The following is a 16,135-nucleotide window of genomic DNA, read 5'->3' as shown; positions in this document are numbered from 1 at the left end:
TTGGGGTGCATATCAAATCCCAAAATGAGCCTGAAAAGGCTTGACTCGTGTACGCCGACACTTGCGGGCACGAATGTCGTTCGGAAATTGACTGGTCTTGCGGGCTAGGTTATGCCAAATAAAAATAAGGTTTTAAAGAGGGAGGCAACTTGACTCGTGCTTACCACCTACCCGAGATCATCATCATCTTCGTCCCATTCTACTTCCAAGTTTATCTTAATCTTTCGTAGGTTAATTTCCTATTTATTTACTTTTCGTGGGTTTTGTACTTTTTCTCCATTTTCTTTGGATTTTTGAGAATATAATTCTACAGAAACTTCTTACTAGAAGCATCTTCAGCCATATATTTGGCTTCAAGTGTATCCCACAACTTTTTGGTTGTCTCAACATTTTGATAAATATCAAACATGGAATCAGTCATACTGTTTAAGATGTGAACATGACATATGAAGTCATCATTTTCCCACTTGATCCTTTTGGCCTGTGGGGATTGCTCAGCACGTACACCAAGTTCAATGTGGCTAGGAGCAAATGCATCTTCTTCTGCCAATGCTTGAAACCAACACCTTCAAACTTGTCCAACTTCTGGATGTTGGTTGACATGCCTTTTAAAGTGAACACCATGATCAAGGAATTCCATAAACTTTTAGAATGTTAGAAGAATGCGCATGAGTCTCGAATAGGAACCTAAGACACAAAAAACAAAGGAATGCTTGATCACAATCTTTAGGCGTGAGACATCTCACTACCGTAAATATTTATGATTTCCCTTAGCAAGCAACAATGGTAAACAAATCATAACTTTTGAGATAGATGAAGAATGCCAAACTTTTTAGGTTGCTTTTTTAAAAAGTTCACCAAAGTAGCAATTTGAAAATTTTGTCTTATATGAAAACGCTTTCTCGTAAGTACTATAATTACTTAGCCAAGAATAGAATACATTCTCGTCAACCGTATGTTGGCAACTGATGGAAGTCTATTTTTTTTTTTATCTATAATCAGACATCCCTATTTCAATTCTCTTAAAATCCAGATTAATGAAGAAAGTTACTGAAAGTTTTTTGTAACTTCCACAATCATTATTATCATATTGATTACAATGATTTAAATTTAATGTTTAAAATATTCGCAAATTAAATATCAATGTAATTGATCAGGAATTCAATTATATATTAATAAATATAATATTTACAACTTCTCAGGACAATTTTTAAAACATTCTGAACTTTCTTCCAAGAAGTTAACTCATGAGAAGTAAACCTTTCAAACCTTCTTCTGAGAAGTTAACTCATGAGAAGTAAAACCTTTCAATTTGGACCTTCTTCCGAGAAATTAACTCACAAAAAGTAGTTAACTTGGACTTTAGGAAAGTGAGCTTTCAATCTAACTTCTCTAAATCATCGAACTTTTCTAAATCATGAAAATGTTCTAACATTCTTATCAATCAAATTATAAAATTTCAACCAAACATAAATAATATTTCTAACTCCACTAGACCAAAATATTATTTATGCTTTTAGTAGACATGCCTGAATTAACATATTCACCTATTTATTATATAAATATCCAATACAAACTAGAGGTTGATCACATTCCCATGTAAGCCTATAGGCTATGCTTTAAACATATAGGTATAAGCCTATGCCTTTCCTATTCACTAAATAAGCTAGGCCAAGGTATGTCTAAACTAGGCCAAGTTGTAGGCCCCTTGATAGGGGTCTAGCCTATTTCCACCCTTAATCCCCATCCACTTAAGTGGATATGGATTGGATGAGAGCGAATTGATTAGAAGAGATCCTTTCTCACCGCTAATCCCGTGATCCCGAGCTTGGACATGTAATGCAGAGGCAAATTATATTATTTACGGCAAGTTCACCTTGCAAGGCGTGCCCAAGTATATGTTCATTTTTAGTGTATTATATATATTCGTTTTTAGTTGATTCTTTATATTTTGATACATTCTCATTTTTAGTATAATATCATTCTATTTCAGTATAGTGTGAGTTAAAATAAATATATAATATACTAAACATGAGTATGCAATATATATATATATATATATATATATATATATATATGGATCGCGTTCAGGTGCGTACTGGCCTCCCAGGAGAGAACTGCGAACGAATCACAGTGCGCCACGTATGTGTCCGGAATGTAGTTGCACCTAACGTTATGACTAGGTGCACGTAATGTTATAACTAGGTGCACCCAAGTGCATAAATGTTAACAAGGTAAATTACTTGCACCTGTAAGTAAAAATAGGTGCACACGTGCAAGTAAAGTGTATTACAAGTGCAAGTAAATTGTACAATGAGCATCAATACTAAGTGCACCTAATGTTATAACTAGGTGCACCTAATGTTATAACTAGGTGCACATAGGTTGCACCCAAATGCATGAATGTTAACAAAGTAAATTACTTGCACAAGTGCAAGTAAAATGTATTACAGGTGCAAGTGAATTGTACACTGAGCATCAATACTAAATGCCCCTAATGTTATAACTAGGTGCACCTAGGTTGCAATAGGTGCATAAATATTAACAAGGTAAATTACATGCATTTGTAAGTGAAAATATTTGCGAAAATAGGTGCATGAATATTAACAAGGTAAATTACTTGCACTTGTAAGTGAAAAATAAGTGCGAAAATATGTGCACTTGTAAGTGAAACTAGGTGCACTTGCAAGTGAAACTAGGTGCACCAAAGTTCCAGTTATTTACGAAAATGCCACCGCGTCATTTTTTTAAAATTGCATCTGATTCGTTGATCTGAACACGTGGACGGCTGTGGAGCGTTCTCATTTCCTACTTAGGCGGTAGTTAGCATGAGAGTGCAATCCTATATATATATCTTCATATATGTGAACCTTGGTCGATATAAGCATTGATGCAAAGGCATGAAATAATTACAGTACTGATGTACAATAAATAAAATCTTTGCACAAATTATTATAGTATTTCGAAATAAACGAGACCAATTATTTGATTAAACTAAGAATAAAATTACATACTCACAAATATTTCTCTCATGAAATTTGAATCATTAACCATTTTGAATTAAAAGTTGTAACCTCAAAATCTTGTATGTACTATCTACTATGTAGGGACGTAGGGTGCAGGTTACAAGTTTTGGTTTGTCTATATTCCTTGGAGGTGAAAATATTAGCCGTACTATTGAAGGGAAATATTCGAATTGAACTAACGTATTATTGGAATGATTTTTTATGTCCTATTGAAATCACCAAAAGTTGAGGAAGTTGAGTATTGTTGTCTCTATCCTTTGCCAAGTAAACATTACAATTATACAAGCTCACAATTTAGAACAATTATTAAAGCCTACCATTAATGTAACTGTAAGGTTAGATGTGCATGATCGACTGTTAATACAATTGTAAAGTCACTTGTTTGAACATTAATCGAGTTAGATTTAAGCCGATAGTTCAAATATTGAGTAGATTTTTTTCTCAAGTAAAATTAAACTTTGCAAGCGTCTTGAGTACCGATACAATCTAAAAGGCATCTAAACCTCTATTTCTAAATTCCAACTAAAAATACTTAGTATATTTACACTATAATGTAATAATTATATATAATAATATATTTTTTTCATTATTTAAATATTTTATTTTGTAATAAATTCTTTAATATATTTATTAAAATTTTAATAAAAATTAAGAAAAAAAAATAAAGATAAGTTTACGAATAAACTTCATATATATTTTGTTTACATTACTTATGAAACAATGAGTAGCCTTAAGTGATGTGGACTATCTCACTAGCTTGATAGTTCACTAAATTTTGGATTAGTCTGTTTGGGTCGTCGAGCTAAATTTTTTTTACCCTAACCGTAAAATTTTTTTTATCTTATCAAGTCAACTCATTAGTTTAAATTGTGTGATTGAGTTTTTAAATTAATTACAGAGTAAGCATAGGTGTGTTTGAAGCTAGGTAGCCATCCCCACTCGTGTGATAATTAAAGATTTTAAGGTTTGTGAGGATGCAGATCAGAGAATGTCACAGATCAGTAACGTAGTATGGGCGGCACTCTAATTAATTAATTAAGTAATTAAGAATATAAGATGTTTGAAAAGGCAACTAATCTTGCATCGGATCATGTGTTTCTTGGATCATGAAAATATATATATTATGATATGATATCCTACTACCGATGCTCCTGAGGATCCATTCCTAATTTTTAACAATTTTACTAATTAATTAGAGTCATTTTCATTTTTGGTCCTACTTTTATTGGGGCATTGTCAATTTTAGTCCACATCACTAATTTTTGTCACATTACGGCCAGTCTTATTTAGTCTTTGCTACTTTTAGTCCACTGTTATAATTTTCGTCAGAGGGCCGTCCAAAACAGGGGTATTTTTTGTCTTTTCATGCTTTGGTCATCTCCTTGACCCATTGTAGTGGTTTTCCTTACACATTTTCATCCAATAAAGAGGTCCGACGAAAGCCATGTGAGCCACATTACAAAGCCATGGCTTTCGCCGGACCTCTTTATTGGATGAGAATGTGTAAGGAAAATCACTGCAAAGGGTAAAGAAGATGATTAAAGCATGAAAAGATCAAAATACCCCTGTTTTGGACGGTTATTTGACAAAAAATTTAACGGTGGACTAAAAGTGGGAAGGACTAAATAAGACTGGCCGCAATGTGGCAAAAATTAATGAAGTGGACTAAAATTGGCAATGCCCCAATAACAGTAGGACCATAAATGGAAATGACTCAATTAATTATTTATAGAAAATGGAGACCACGAGCAATCGCAAATTATACTGTGGACCATGGTTATGACTGATACTGCAGTTGTGTTGAACTGATACTGTAGTTGCACGGAACAGAAGCCGTTTCAATCGTCAACACAACTGCAGTATCAATTCAATACAACTGTAGTATTAGTTGAACACAACTGCATTTCTAGACGGATGAAACGATCTTTGTTCCGCACAACTGCAGTTCCATTTCAACAGAATTGCAGTATCAGTTCAACACAACTGCAGTATCAGTTATGATTATGGTTCACAATGCATTGTGGATCATGGTCCCGGTATAACGACTGTCGAGCACTGAGTTAAAATGGACGGATTTGTTTCCACAGGATTTGGATAGATTCAGCAATAAATTGATAGCTGTGATTTGTTTAAAAGAGGTTATTCTATCCAATCACAACAAAAATGGAAAGAAAGAATAAGTTCGGTGAATGGGAAGGAAACGGGATCAAGAAATGAGACAGGGACAACAATACAACCATATCCTTCCAGGGGTGGACGTTTTGATTTTTGATTAAGTTTTTTTATTTTATTTTATTTTTTTTTCATATTCAGTTTGGTTTCAGTCTTTTCAGGTTTTGAAATAATAAATTTAGTTGGTTTCAAATTTTAGTTCGGTTAAATTTGAAATAGTTCTGTTTTGACTTGGATTTAATTTGGTTCGGTTCGGATTTCAGCTTGGTTTGAGAACTCAAATATTTCTCAGTTGTCTTGCGCACATAATTATTTAGAGTTAATTCTATTTTTTGTTTTGAATTTATAGGTGATAGTCCACTTTTAGTCTTTTTTTTTTTTTTCAGAACATCTCCCTTTGGTCCTAGTATTATTGTGAAATGACCATTTTTGGTCCTGTCATCCAACAAAATCGTTGAAATGTCATTACATACAATGATATTTTGATCTTTTTTATACAAAGTGGGTTCACTAACTATATTTTATTTTTTATTTATTGAAAAACAAATTCATAATTGAAGACCTAAATGCCCATTGTATATATTTTAAGAAATTTAAGTAGTTTTGTTGAGGAAGGACCAAAAATGGCTTTGCCACAATAATACTATGACCAAATGTGGATGCTTTGAAAAAGAATGATTAAAAAGTAGATTGTCACCTATAAATCCAAGACCAAAAATGAAATTAACTCTAATTATTTATTTATTTTACTAATAATTTGAATTTGAAAATCTAAACATGTCCACAAATGCATATTTCATATTTCTCAATCTAAAATAAGTCTAAATCAAACCAATCTCATCAGCTATGTCTATTGTCCGACAACAACTTCACTGACTTCCAGAAAAAATTGAGAAAAAAAAAACAATTGTGAAAATTTGAGTTAGTGAATTGGGGATTATATATATATAATTTGATTTGATTTTTAATAGAACCAAATCAAAACCATTCAGTTTATAAAATATAGAATTGATCCATTTTTAATAATAAATTAAAACCAAACCTAATTGTTCCTTTTGGTTCGACTCAATTCTGATAACCCAAACATAAATGGCCACCCCTAAATTCTCTTTCCATCCAGACTCGCCCCACCCTATATAATATTATAATATATTATAATATTAAAAAGAAACTGTAATTATATTAGATTTTAATTGTGCAAAGTGTAACAAATTAGGATTGGAATCTAGAACCCCCAAACTTACTTTTAGGGTACATTTTAGAGTCATCATATACACTTAGTACAAAGAACCAAACAACAAGATTACATTACAATAAGTTGGTAGAACAACAAGATGTTATCCCTGAAAGGATGGGGCTTGTAGGACGTCCAAGCAACAAGACTAGTAAGACAAGTGTAACAATAAGGCGATTTGACATAAAGATACTTAAATGATATTTTTAAATTCAAGAAATACTGTATAAAGGGTATCTCACTGCCATTTTTGGAGGTTGGCACTTGGCACATAAAATATTGGGATAAAATAATCAGGTTACCAATTTTAAAATGATTAATATTTGATGCACCGCCGATGTATAAATGCTATACACCGGCGGTGAAGGAGAAGATGCCACATCATTTGAAAAACAAAGTCAATATTAATCGGGTCCTTTTTTGTAAAATATCTAAAATTTGTATTTTATTAGGAAACTCTTTTATTTCTAAACATCAACATATATCTACTTTCCTAAACATATTTATTACTTAATTATAATATATTTAATTTCCTACATATTGGAACAATTGCATAATGTATTATTCCCTCCCCGCCCCCTCACGCAGTCACACTCCAAAAAAAAAAAAAAATAGATACAGTATTATTATTTGTTTATTAATGTATAATTAAATATTTTACTAAATATAAATTGGATTATATATAATTATATTGTAATCAAATATGTTTAGTAAAATAGTTAATTATATTATTAATAAATCAACCATTATAATTAAAATCCATTGATAACTATAAACCACGACAAGGCTGTTTAGTGAAATATTTAATCATATTATTATATAATCAAATATGTTTAGTAAAATACTTAATTATATTATTACTAAATACATAATCACATTAAAATCAACTGATAATTAATAAATGATGACTCTGTTTACTAATTTTTTTAAATTATACTAGTATTTTCGTCTGTGTGTTGCACGGAATGAATTTGTTATAATATTTTAAGAATATTTGGATCAATATACAATTATATAAATAATAACATCAAATATTATATAGCGCAATTGATGAAATTGGCTGAATTATATTGATTATGTTTTCTAATGTTTTCTTTGCTTGAATTAGAGCAAATAATTGTCCAATTACATACCCGTGCGATTCACAGATAAATTTTTATTATTATTTATTAAATTATTAATAAATCAACAATCATAATTAAAATTAATTGATAAATTTTACTGACGACTTTGTTTAGTAAAATATTTAAATATATTATGAATTTAATTATGATTATGTATTTCTTAATAGTATAATTAAATATTTTACTAAACATATTTGATAATAATATTTGATTATAGTATAATTATATTAATCCAATTTATATTTAGTAAAATATTTAATTATACAATTAATAAACAAATAATAATACTATATCTATTTTATTTTGGAGCGTGACTGTGTGAGGGAGCTAGGGGGAATAAAACTATATGTAATTGGGAACAATTAAGAATGTATCTAATAATTTAAAAGAGCAAATTGCCATTTTGGTCCACTGACTATAGGGGTCCTATTAATTTTAGTCCACGACTTTCAAAAGTGTTAATTGCATACCATGACTTTTCAATTTGTATCAATTTTGAACAATCCGGTGAAATTTCCGGCCAAATGTCGCCGGATTCTCTTAATCCCACCGATTTGGCTTAATACAATGGGCAAAAATGTAATTTCCACGATCCAAAATAACCCAATGCAACCTAACCCGGAGGAAGAACAAGGGTGGCGTCATGAAGTAGCGATGAACCGGCGGCGACGGCGAGCTTACATCTCCCTCCTCTCTGTTCAGCGACGGCAGCATGCGGACAAACCAGCAGAGGCATTCCCCTGTTTTCGGCGTCGACCGACAGACAGCAGCGGTGGAGGTCGCAGGCAGCTTGGGCGGAGCGTCCTTACTCGTTCGTTGTGTGCGTCGTGCAGCAAGGGTGGCTTTCGGCGTCATCCCCTTTCCGGCAGCAGCTGCAGCTTGGCCCTCTTTCTCCGACGTCTTTACCCAAATGGGTTTCTAGCAAAAGTGAGATTCAGCTAAAATTCCAAGACACCCAAAGTCCAGTTATCCCTAAAACTTCTATAGAACTTCTCAGTCGCCGGAACCCCGGACCAGTTCTTGATTTTCCGGCGAAGTCTTTCAAAATCTAGAGAGAGAGAGGAGAAACTAGAGAGATAAGTGAGGGACAGCAAGCTAGCTAGCTAGCAAAGTTCTTTGATTTGGGTGCTAGTTCACTCTACTTTTTGAGAAAAGAGGACGGTAATGGGTGGTCTGACGGTGGAGTTTGGCGAGGTGGTTGGGTTCCCTCTAATCTCAGCGTAGCATTTCGAAGAGAAGCATAGTAATGAACTAAGGTGGAAATTACATTTTTGCCCATTGTATTAAGCCAAATCGGTGGGATTAAGAGAATCCGGCGACATTTGGCTGGAAATTTCACCGGAGTGTTCAAAATTGATACAAAATGTCCGCTCGAAAAGAGAGTCGGAGGTCCGTTGAGCTCCTTCCCGGTGATGACCCCTCACTGCCTATTGACATTCCACTTGAGCCAGAAGAAGGCGATTGGGTCGCAATACCTCTTGGACCACCGTCCCACGACCCCATCTTCTCGGAGGGGCTGATTCTAGACCCTGACTACATCGAGTTTCTTGACGAGATCGATGCTATGCTGGACCGCGACACTCTTGATGGCGCTCCACCAGACATCACGGCCTTTTGGGAAGTGTTCTGCAACTGTGCTTCTGTTCTTGCTCCGGCAACTCCGATTGTCTCTTCTAAGGTCGTTCCTTCGACCTAGTAGGTTTGAGGCTTAACCTATAATAGCCTCGCTTTTTGTTGTCTTTTGCTGAAGAGGTGCACTATTGGCCCTTCTATGTTGTTTTGAATGTAATTATATCTAGCCTTCGGGCTTTAGATTAATGGAACATCGTCATCTTTTTGCTATCTTTTGTATGTGTTTACTAAGCAAGTTGATCCATCCTTAGAATCATTCCTCCGCCCCTTAAGGGCCTGTGGAGGTCTTTTGATGTTTTCAAACCCTAGATAGGTCGACCCTAAGACCTAAGCTTGACGGAGCCAAGTTCGACGTTTCTTAGGACCTCCCCCCGACTTTCCAGCTTCGCCCTTCAATCCGTTCTCCCAACTATGCTTCCAGTCCCTCAGACTCTTAGTTTGAGAGCTCTACCCAACTCAGATTTAGCACAGTCCGACCTTTAACCGTACCAGGTTTGACTTATCGCATGGAATCTTCTCTAGTCCCTCAGACCTTTAGTCTGAGGACTAAGCCGAGTTCCGTCCGATCTTCCCTTTTTCAAGTGACACTCTTAGCTCGGCCTTTGAGGTTCGACGCATCACCTCTTTAAGGCTTACCTCTGTAGGTCGGTCTGTGCCCACCTATCATGAATGCGCAAAACCTTCCATTTTCTGCCTTTTCCGATCTTCAACCGTGTTCATGATTCCCGCCCTCATCATTACCTTTTTCAAACCGCCGTGTATACATTAAATGCCTTCCCACACTTACGTAAGCTAACCATTCCACCAGCCATCGCATCGCTCGTTCGTCTGTCCGATTTAGTCCACGCGTCCTCATCTCCTTCCTCCTCCGACTCTATAAAAGGCTCACCTGCTCTCCTTTCGCTTTCTACTTCTACAGTCCAGTTCCTTTTACTCCAGTCACTTTGCAGTTTTACCACCGTTGTCGCCTACTTGACATTGCTTCTTTCTCTTCGGTGTTAGTTCCGCAAGCCCTTTCGGTAAGCCCTTTTTCCCTTTCTTGCTTTCTTGCCTTCTCTACATTTTCCATGTCGTCGTCGTCTTCTTCTTATTCTTCTCGCGCGGGGTTTTCAGAAGACCTCGCCGCCTTTGCTTCTCGGTCAGTGGCCTCTAGAGATGCGCCGGCTAATCCTCTGACTAATGCGTCGAAGGAAGTTCCCTTTTATCTGGCTATGGCTGCGTCCCGAATATCGCCATGGGTCCACATTGAACGGGTTCTAGGCCAGAATGAGGCCCTCAACTGCCAGCCCAGTATACTTCCACTCTTTCCGTAGTGAAGCTTGAACACGCTCAGGCTCTGCTGGGTCCCAAGGCTGTGGTCATGGTGGCGGGTGATCATAACACCCTCGGGGATGTGGATTTGGTCCAAGGAAACAGTGGCGACAGTCCTAAGATCAAGAGAGAGGTTTGGAAGCAAGTCAGCAAACTGTGTGGGGGAGGCGGTGGCTGAATGATGCGACAAAGTAGATCGGAGCTCGGCAATGGCATCCACCAACTCTAAGCGCTCGGACGAGGCAGTTAGGTCGGGATTGTCAAGCCCGAATGGAAAACCCCAAGCCATGGGGTCGAATATCACATCGCGGTGGCGAAGCACAGCATAAATATCTCGCTACATGGTGAACTGGCATACATCATGCATGAGAATCCCCTCTATGCCTATGTGGTTCTTCCCCGCAGGGGTAGTAGCCCAATCATCAAAGAGCTCCTCCATATGCTCGGCAAGGAAGCCCCTCGCATCCTCTTTAAAGGCCTCGGTGCATCTTTAGTCCTGTAGCATCGAGGCAAGAGCCGTCTCATACTTCTAAGCATCCTAGGCACGAAGCGTCTACAGTCGAACATGTGTTTCATCCAACTTCTTGCATTTCTCCTCCATCGCCTCCAGTCGTGAATTAGAGCTCAACTTGGCCTTCCTCTCAGCCTCTAAGTTGGTCTGGGTAGCCTTCAAGGTGTCCCCCAAGGCAAACTAACGGACGAGAGCTTGCACGAAGAAGAAAATTCAAGTAAGGCAAATGGCATATAAACAAATTATTATATCAAATGAAACCATACCTCAAACCAAGGACGGTGGTTTGGAGCACCCTCACATAACTCGAGATCGCGGGAAAGGACGAGGCCCTGTAAGACGTCGCCCAATGGAATGTCGCCGCAAAGGAGGGAAGTCGTGGGAAGTAGGCCAAGGCTCCACCTCAATGAGGTGCTTGGCGTATGTGGCGCTACGATGGTCCTCATGGGGTTGGCCACAAGAGCATGAGGGTCGGCGATAGTGGAGGTCGAGCTCGACCTCGAGTCGCAGCTCTGCCATACGCGAGTTCGAGGCGCCGGTGGCAGTTCTTAGCTATTCTCCGTAGTCTTTTGTCTCTTAAAGGCGGGAGCACAAGCCTTCAAGCGATGAACAAAGTCTTCACATGAATCGACCATGTATGTAAATGAGAAATATGAGCATTACACACAAACCTGAGAAGACAAGAGGCAAGTGAAGTCAGCTAGTTATCAAACTCGTGGGATCGGCGTCGAAGGCGGAGAGCTCGGCCGCGGTACGTGGAGGCGACGTCGGCTTTGCTTCTTCAACAGTATCGTCTTTGGAGTCATCCTCGAACGTAGAGAGAAGCTCGGTGACCACAACTTTAGGAGAGGGAGAAGGAAGAGCATGATAGCGTGTAAAGCTGAGGTTAGCCAAGGCCACCTCAGTCGCCAACACCGCAGTATCCAGCAAATCATCTAGGCTATCCATCTTATGCTTGAGAGGATTTGGAGCTCGGCCAAGATTAGGACGTCATCGACGGTGTGGGCTCGGCAAAGGCGGTAGCTCGTAGTAGAGTTGTCAAAGCGGGCCGGCCCGCCCCACCGCGGGCCTATTCCTTAGCGAGTTTTTGCAGGCCGGCCCGCGGGCTAAGGAACCCCCAACCCTAGCCCGCCTCGTGCGGGTTCGCGGGCCCCGCGGGTTTTTTTTTTAAATTTCATTTCAAATTATGTTTTCAAAATTTCTAAAAATCATTAAAATTAAAACCCATTACTAATTTACTATCGTATGAATTTTGAATGGCAGCTCATTTTCCTAGGATTTTAAAACTAACGCATCACACATTGTAAAAGAGGCTACTAGAAATTTGAAAACAGGAATGGTGCTAATTGCTAAAGCAAAGTAGAGGTGCTGAAATCTAGGCTTGATACTAGAAAATGTTACTGCTATGAATTATGATGATGATAAAAAAAACCCATTAGACTATAGAGTTCACAATTAATGTGTGAACGACAAAAAGACCGACATTATGCAATTAATGTGTTTACTGAAGCTCATATACACCGTTTATATGCCAAAGAGGCAAAATCGTTCCTCAAGATAAACCGCAACTTGGAAATCGGGCATCAAGCATTCATAGTAGCGTGTGAAAAGGCTAACATAGGGACTTCAAAAACATTTGATCTATACAATGTACTAGGCGGTGGTTTAGGTAGCATTGGTGCTACATGTGTTGACTTTAGGAATTGCAGAAGAGATGTTCAGGTGCAGCTACTCGAGGTCGATGCACAATCAATTATAGATAAATACGCAAAGAAAAAAGCGTTGTTCGATACATACACGTTTGATTACAACGTTGATGACGAGCAACAGCTATGTAGAGTGTTTTGGTGTGACCCAATAGCCAAGGAAAATTACCTTCAGTTTGGAGAAATGGTTTCGTTCGATGCAACGTACCACACAAACAGGTTCGTTCTATTTACAATGTTCGTAGTAGTTTGTATGGCTAATGTGTGACACTTAATAGGAAGTTGTGTGGTTAGAATGCATAACAAGAATGCCAATTAAAGAAACCTATAAAGATTAATCTAAAAAAAAAACAAATTTAGTAAACGAATAATTTGTACATATATTATTGAGTTAATTAACAGTTTTAACTCGTTGTCGCTGTGCGGCCAACTATATGAGTATCAACTATGGTTTGAGTGCAGGTATAGGATGGTGTTTGTACCTTTTACAGGGATTGACAACCATAAAAAGTGTGTGACATTCGGAGCTGGCCTCATACTCGAGAGAACATAAAACATCGTATGCCTGGTTACTAAATGCATTTAGGCGTTGTATGGGGCAAGCACCAACATGTATAATAAGAGATCAAGACCCTGCGTTGAAAGATGTAGTACCCAGGTGTTTCCCGAGAGTAGACATCATTTCTGCATGTGGCACATCATGACAAAATTGGTTGAAAAGATAGGAGTGACCTTAGCAAAAGATGAAACGTTTCGAAACAAATTGAATGCTGTTGTGTGGAACGAAACGTTGGGTCGAGAAGATTTTGAGAGGAGTTGGCACGCAATAATGGCAGAGTACGGATTAAAAGAGAATAGGTCGTTTACACAATTATTTGACGCAAGAGAACATTGAATAGAGGCGTATTTTGAAGGAGTATTTATGGGTGGCCTAATGCGAACAACATCAAGATCAGAGGCAGAAAATGGAGTGTTTGGATCCTGCATCAATGAGAATGGAACGTTGTTAGAGTTTTTCACCCAGTTTGATAGTGTGATAGAAATGCAACGACATAGACAAACTCAATTAATTGCGGAGACTGAAACCTCCACTCCAAGAACGAAGACCCCTTTATTGATTGAGAAGCATGCAGCGTCAATATACACAATTTCAGTCTTCTACGATGTGCAGGCAGAGATTTATGAAGGGTGTTTTTCGTGCAAAATAACATGGAGAGAAGCAGCTGAAGATATCACAGTGTACACAATCAAGGAGGGACAAGCGAAGAGTTTTCAAGTAAGTTATGCAAGAGAAACGGGGGAAATACAGTGTTCGTGTGGCAAATTCAACAGAGTAGGAATATTGTGCAGGCATGTTTTTGTGGTATTAAAGGACGATGATGCAGAAATGATTCCACCAAAGTACATAGTACAGAGATGGACCAAGAAAGGTAATGCAAAGGAGATAGAGGCACACACAGAAGACAAAGATGAGAATAAATTAGCAGGCAAGGTATGGAATGAGTTCAACAACTACATGGCACTATCAAAGGGAAACATTAAAGATTTGCATGAGATATTAAATTTTATGGTCTACAAGAAAGGTGAAATGATGAAGAGCAAGGGGATGATAGAGGGGAAAAGGAAAAACAGTGATTTAGTTGATACGTTTTATGGCACACAAACAACCACTACGATAACAATAAAGCCACCACCAATATCGAAAAACAAAGGTAGTGGGAAGCGTTTAAAGAGTGCACGCGAAAAAGCAGCAGACATGAAAAAGAATGATGGTCGCAAGTGTAATGGATGTGTACAAAAACCAGCCCGACACGACTTTTGTAACTGTCTCATGAATCCGAAGAACTAGAAGAAAGAAAATAAGAATGATAAGGCGTAGAAGTGAATAAGTAAAAAAAGAAATGCTTTTAATTTTTTGAAATACATTTAATTATACATGTTCAATACAATTTCGTAAAAGATTTTTTCGTTTATTCGAAGTTGTTGCATTAAAAATGAGTAAGGTCCATTAGATTTATTAAGAATGTTGCAGTAAGGGGTTAGAGGGTATGGGTTATTATGTGGTGATGAGCGAATAGGCACACAATTATAACATATCTGGCAAATTAGACATAACTAACGGGCACATAGTTTAAGATAAACAATAGTGACATGTAACAATTGTGAATGGTAATAAGTATAACCTCCGTGGCAAACGGTGAGAAAGTTCTAAGCACACAAATGAGTTTGGTGAAACAGAACCAAATCCAATTGTGTTATGAATGCAGTAGAATACGCACACAAGTAAAACCATTGTGGCAAAGTAGACATAACAATCGGGCAAACGGCGATAAACATAGATCAATAGTTATCTGTAACAGTTGTGAATGGTAACAAGTATAACGTCTGTGGCAAACGGCGGGATAGTCATAGGCACACACACCAGTAGAACGCACTTGGCACACTAGTATAAGGAGATAAACATAGATCAATAATAAACATTGTCTTAGGGAACTATGTAAACCAAAACAGTAACAGTGTGAAGCAAAAGTTGGGGATAAACATCGTTGTAGTATGCGATAAAAAGTCCAAAAATGTGTTTGTCTAACAAAAGGAAAATACCAACTAAATAAGAATAAAAACCAAACGAAATCACTTCTAACAGGTATCCCCCAGGGATGAAAGGAACTGAATAGCACGTGCAAAGTTGCTGGTGCGGTGAGAATTTATAGTTGCCGTGCAAATCTCATGAATGTACTGCAAGCGAAAGTGATCCAATGTAGCTTGGTCACCCTTAACGAGACCACAATCCCATGCAGTTCCAACCTGTCCAGCGTAAGTCTCCTTGTGGCGCATAAGGTACACTCCACAATCAATCATATCGTTAGTGTCACACCTTTTCATATTCATCCTCATCAGTTCATAATGAAGGCACCACTTAGCCTTTGCAACTTGAGTAAGAGTGGAAACACCCATACAACAATAGTAGCTGAAAAAGAAATGATTCAAAAGTTCAACTTGGGAGTATAACAATTCTTGTAATGGAAATAAAAACCCACAAACGACAACATACCAAATTATCCGGTATGTGACCATACTTGTTGGAAGTAGACAGACATCTTGTGGAATTATCTATAATCTCTAACCGCCAAGAGACAAAATTCATGCACAGAAGATAGAAATGGCCACTCTGAAGCATGGGGAAGAGCAGTTGCAAACAGAGCAAACATATGTCAATTTAAAAATACCCAATTAATAAAAACTAGTGCACAGAATTGCTAGGTAATTGGCACACAAGTTTATAGGTTTAAGGTGAAGTAAATATCCTGACATCATTGAGGAGTAAAAGAGAACAGTAGGGAAAAAACATACAAGACGAACATCTCCCCAGTCCGTATAAGGGGAAAGAGCAAGATTAGCTTCCAAAGCCTTGGAAAACC

The 16,135-nt window shown here is 37.6% G+C and overlaps 1 protein-coding gene across 1 annotated transcript; it reads left to right on the top strand.

Annotated features, from left to right (window-relative positions):
* Positions 1-13,638: 13,638 nt before the first annotated feature.
* Positions 13,639-14,565, top strand: LOC116031347 (protein FAR-RED IMPAIRED RESPONSE 1-like). Its single transcript, XM_031273547.1, has one exon. It carries the CDS (start codon positions 13,639-13,641, stop codon positions 14,563-14,565), a length of 927 nt encoding a protein of 308 aa, XP_031129407.1.
* The last annotated feature ends 1,570 nt before the right edge of the window (positions 14,566-16,135 follow it).

Source organism: Ipomoea triloba, chromosome 1 (genome assembly GCF_003576645.1).
Source record: "Ipomoea triloba cultivar NCNSP0323 chromosome 1, ASM357664v1".
Classification (NCBI taxonomy): Eukaryota; Viridiplantae; Streptophyta; class Magnoliopsida; order Solanales; family Convolvulaceae; genus Ipomoea; species Ipomoea triloba.
This window is presented reverse-complemented; position numbering and strand designations above follow the sequence as displayed.

Coding starts and splice junctions, on each gene's coding strand:
- LOC116031347 (XM_031273547.1), top strand. CDS start 13,639: ATGGGTGGCCTAATGCGAACAACATCAAGATCAGAGGCAGAAAATGGA.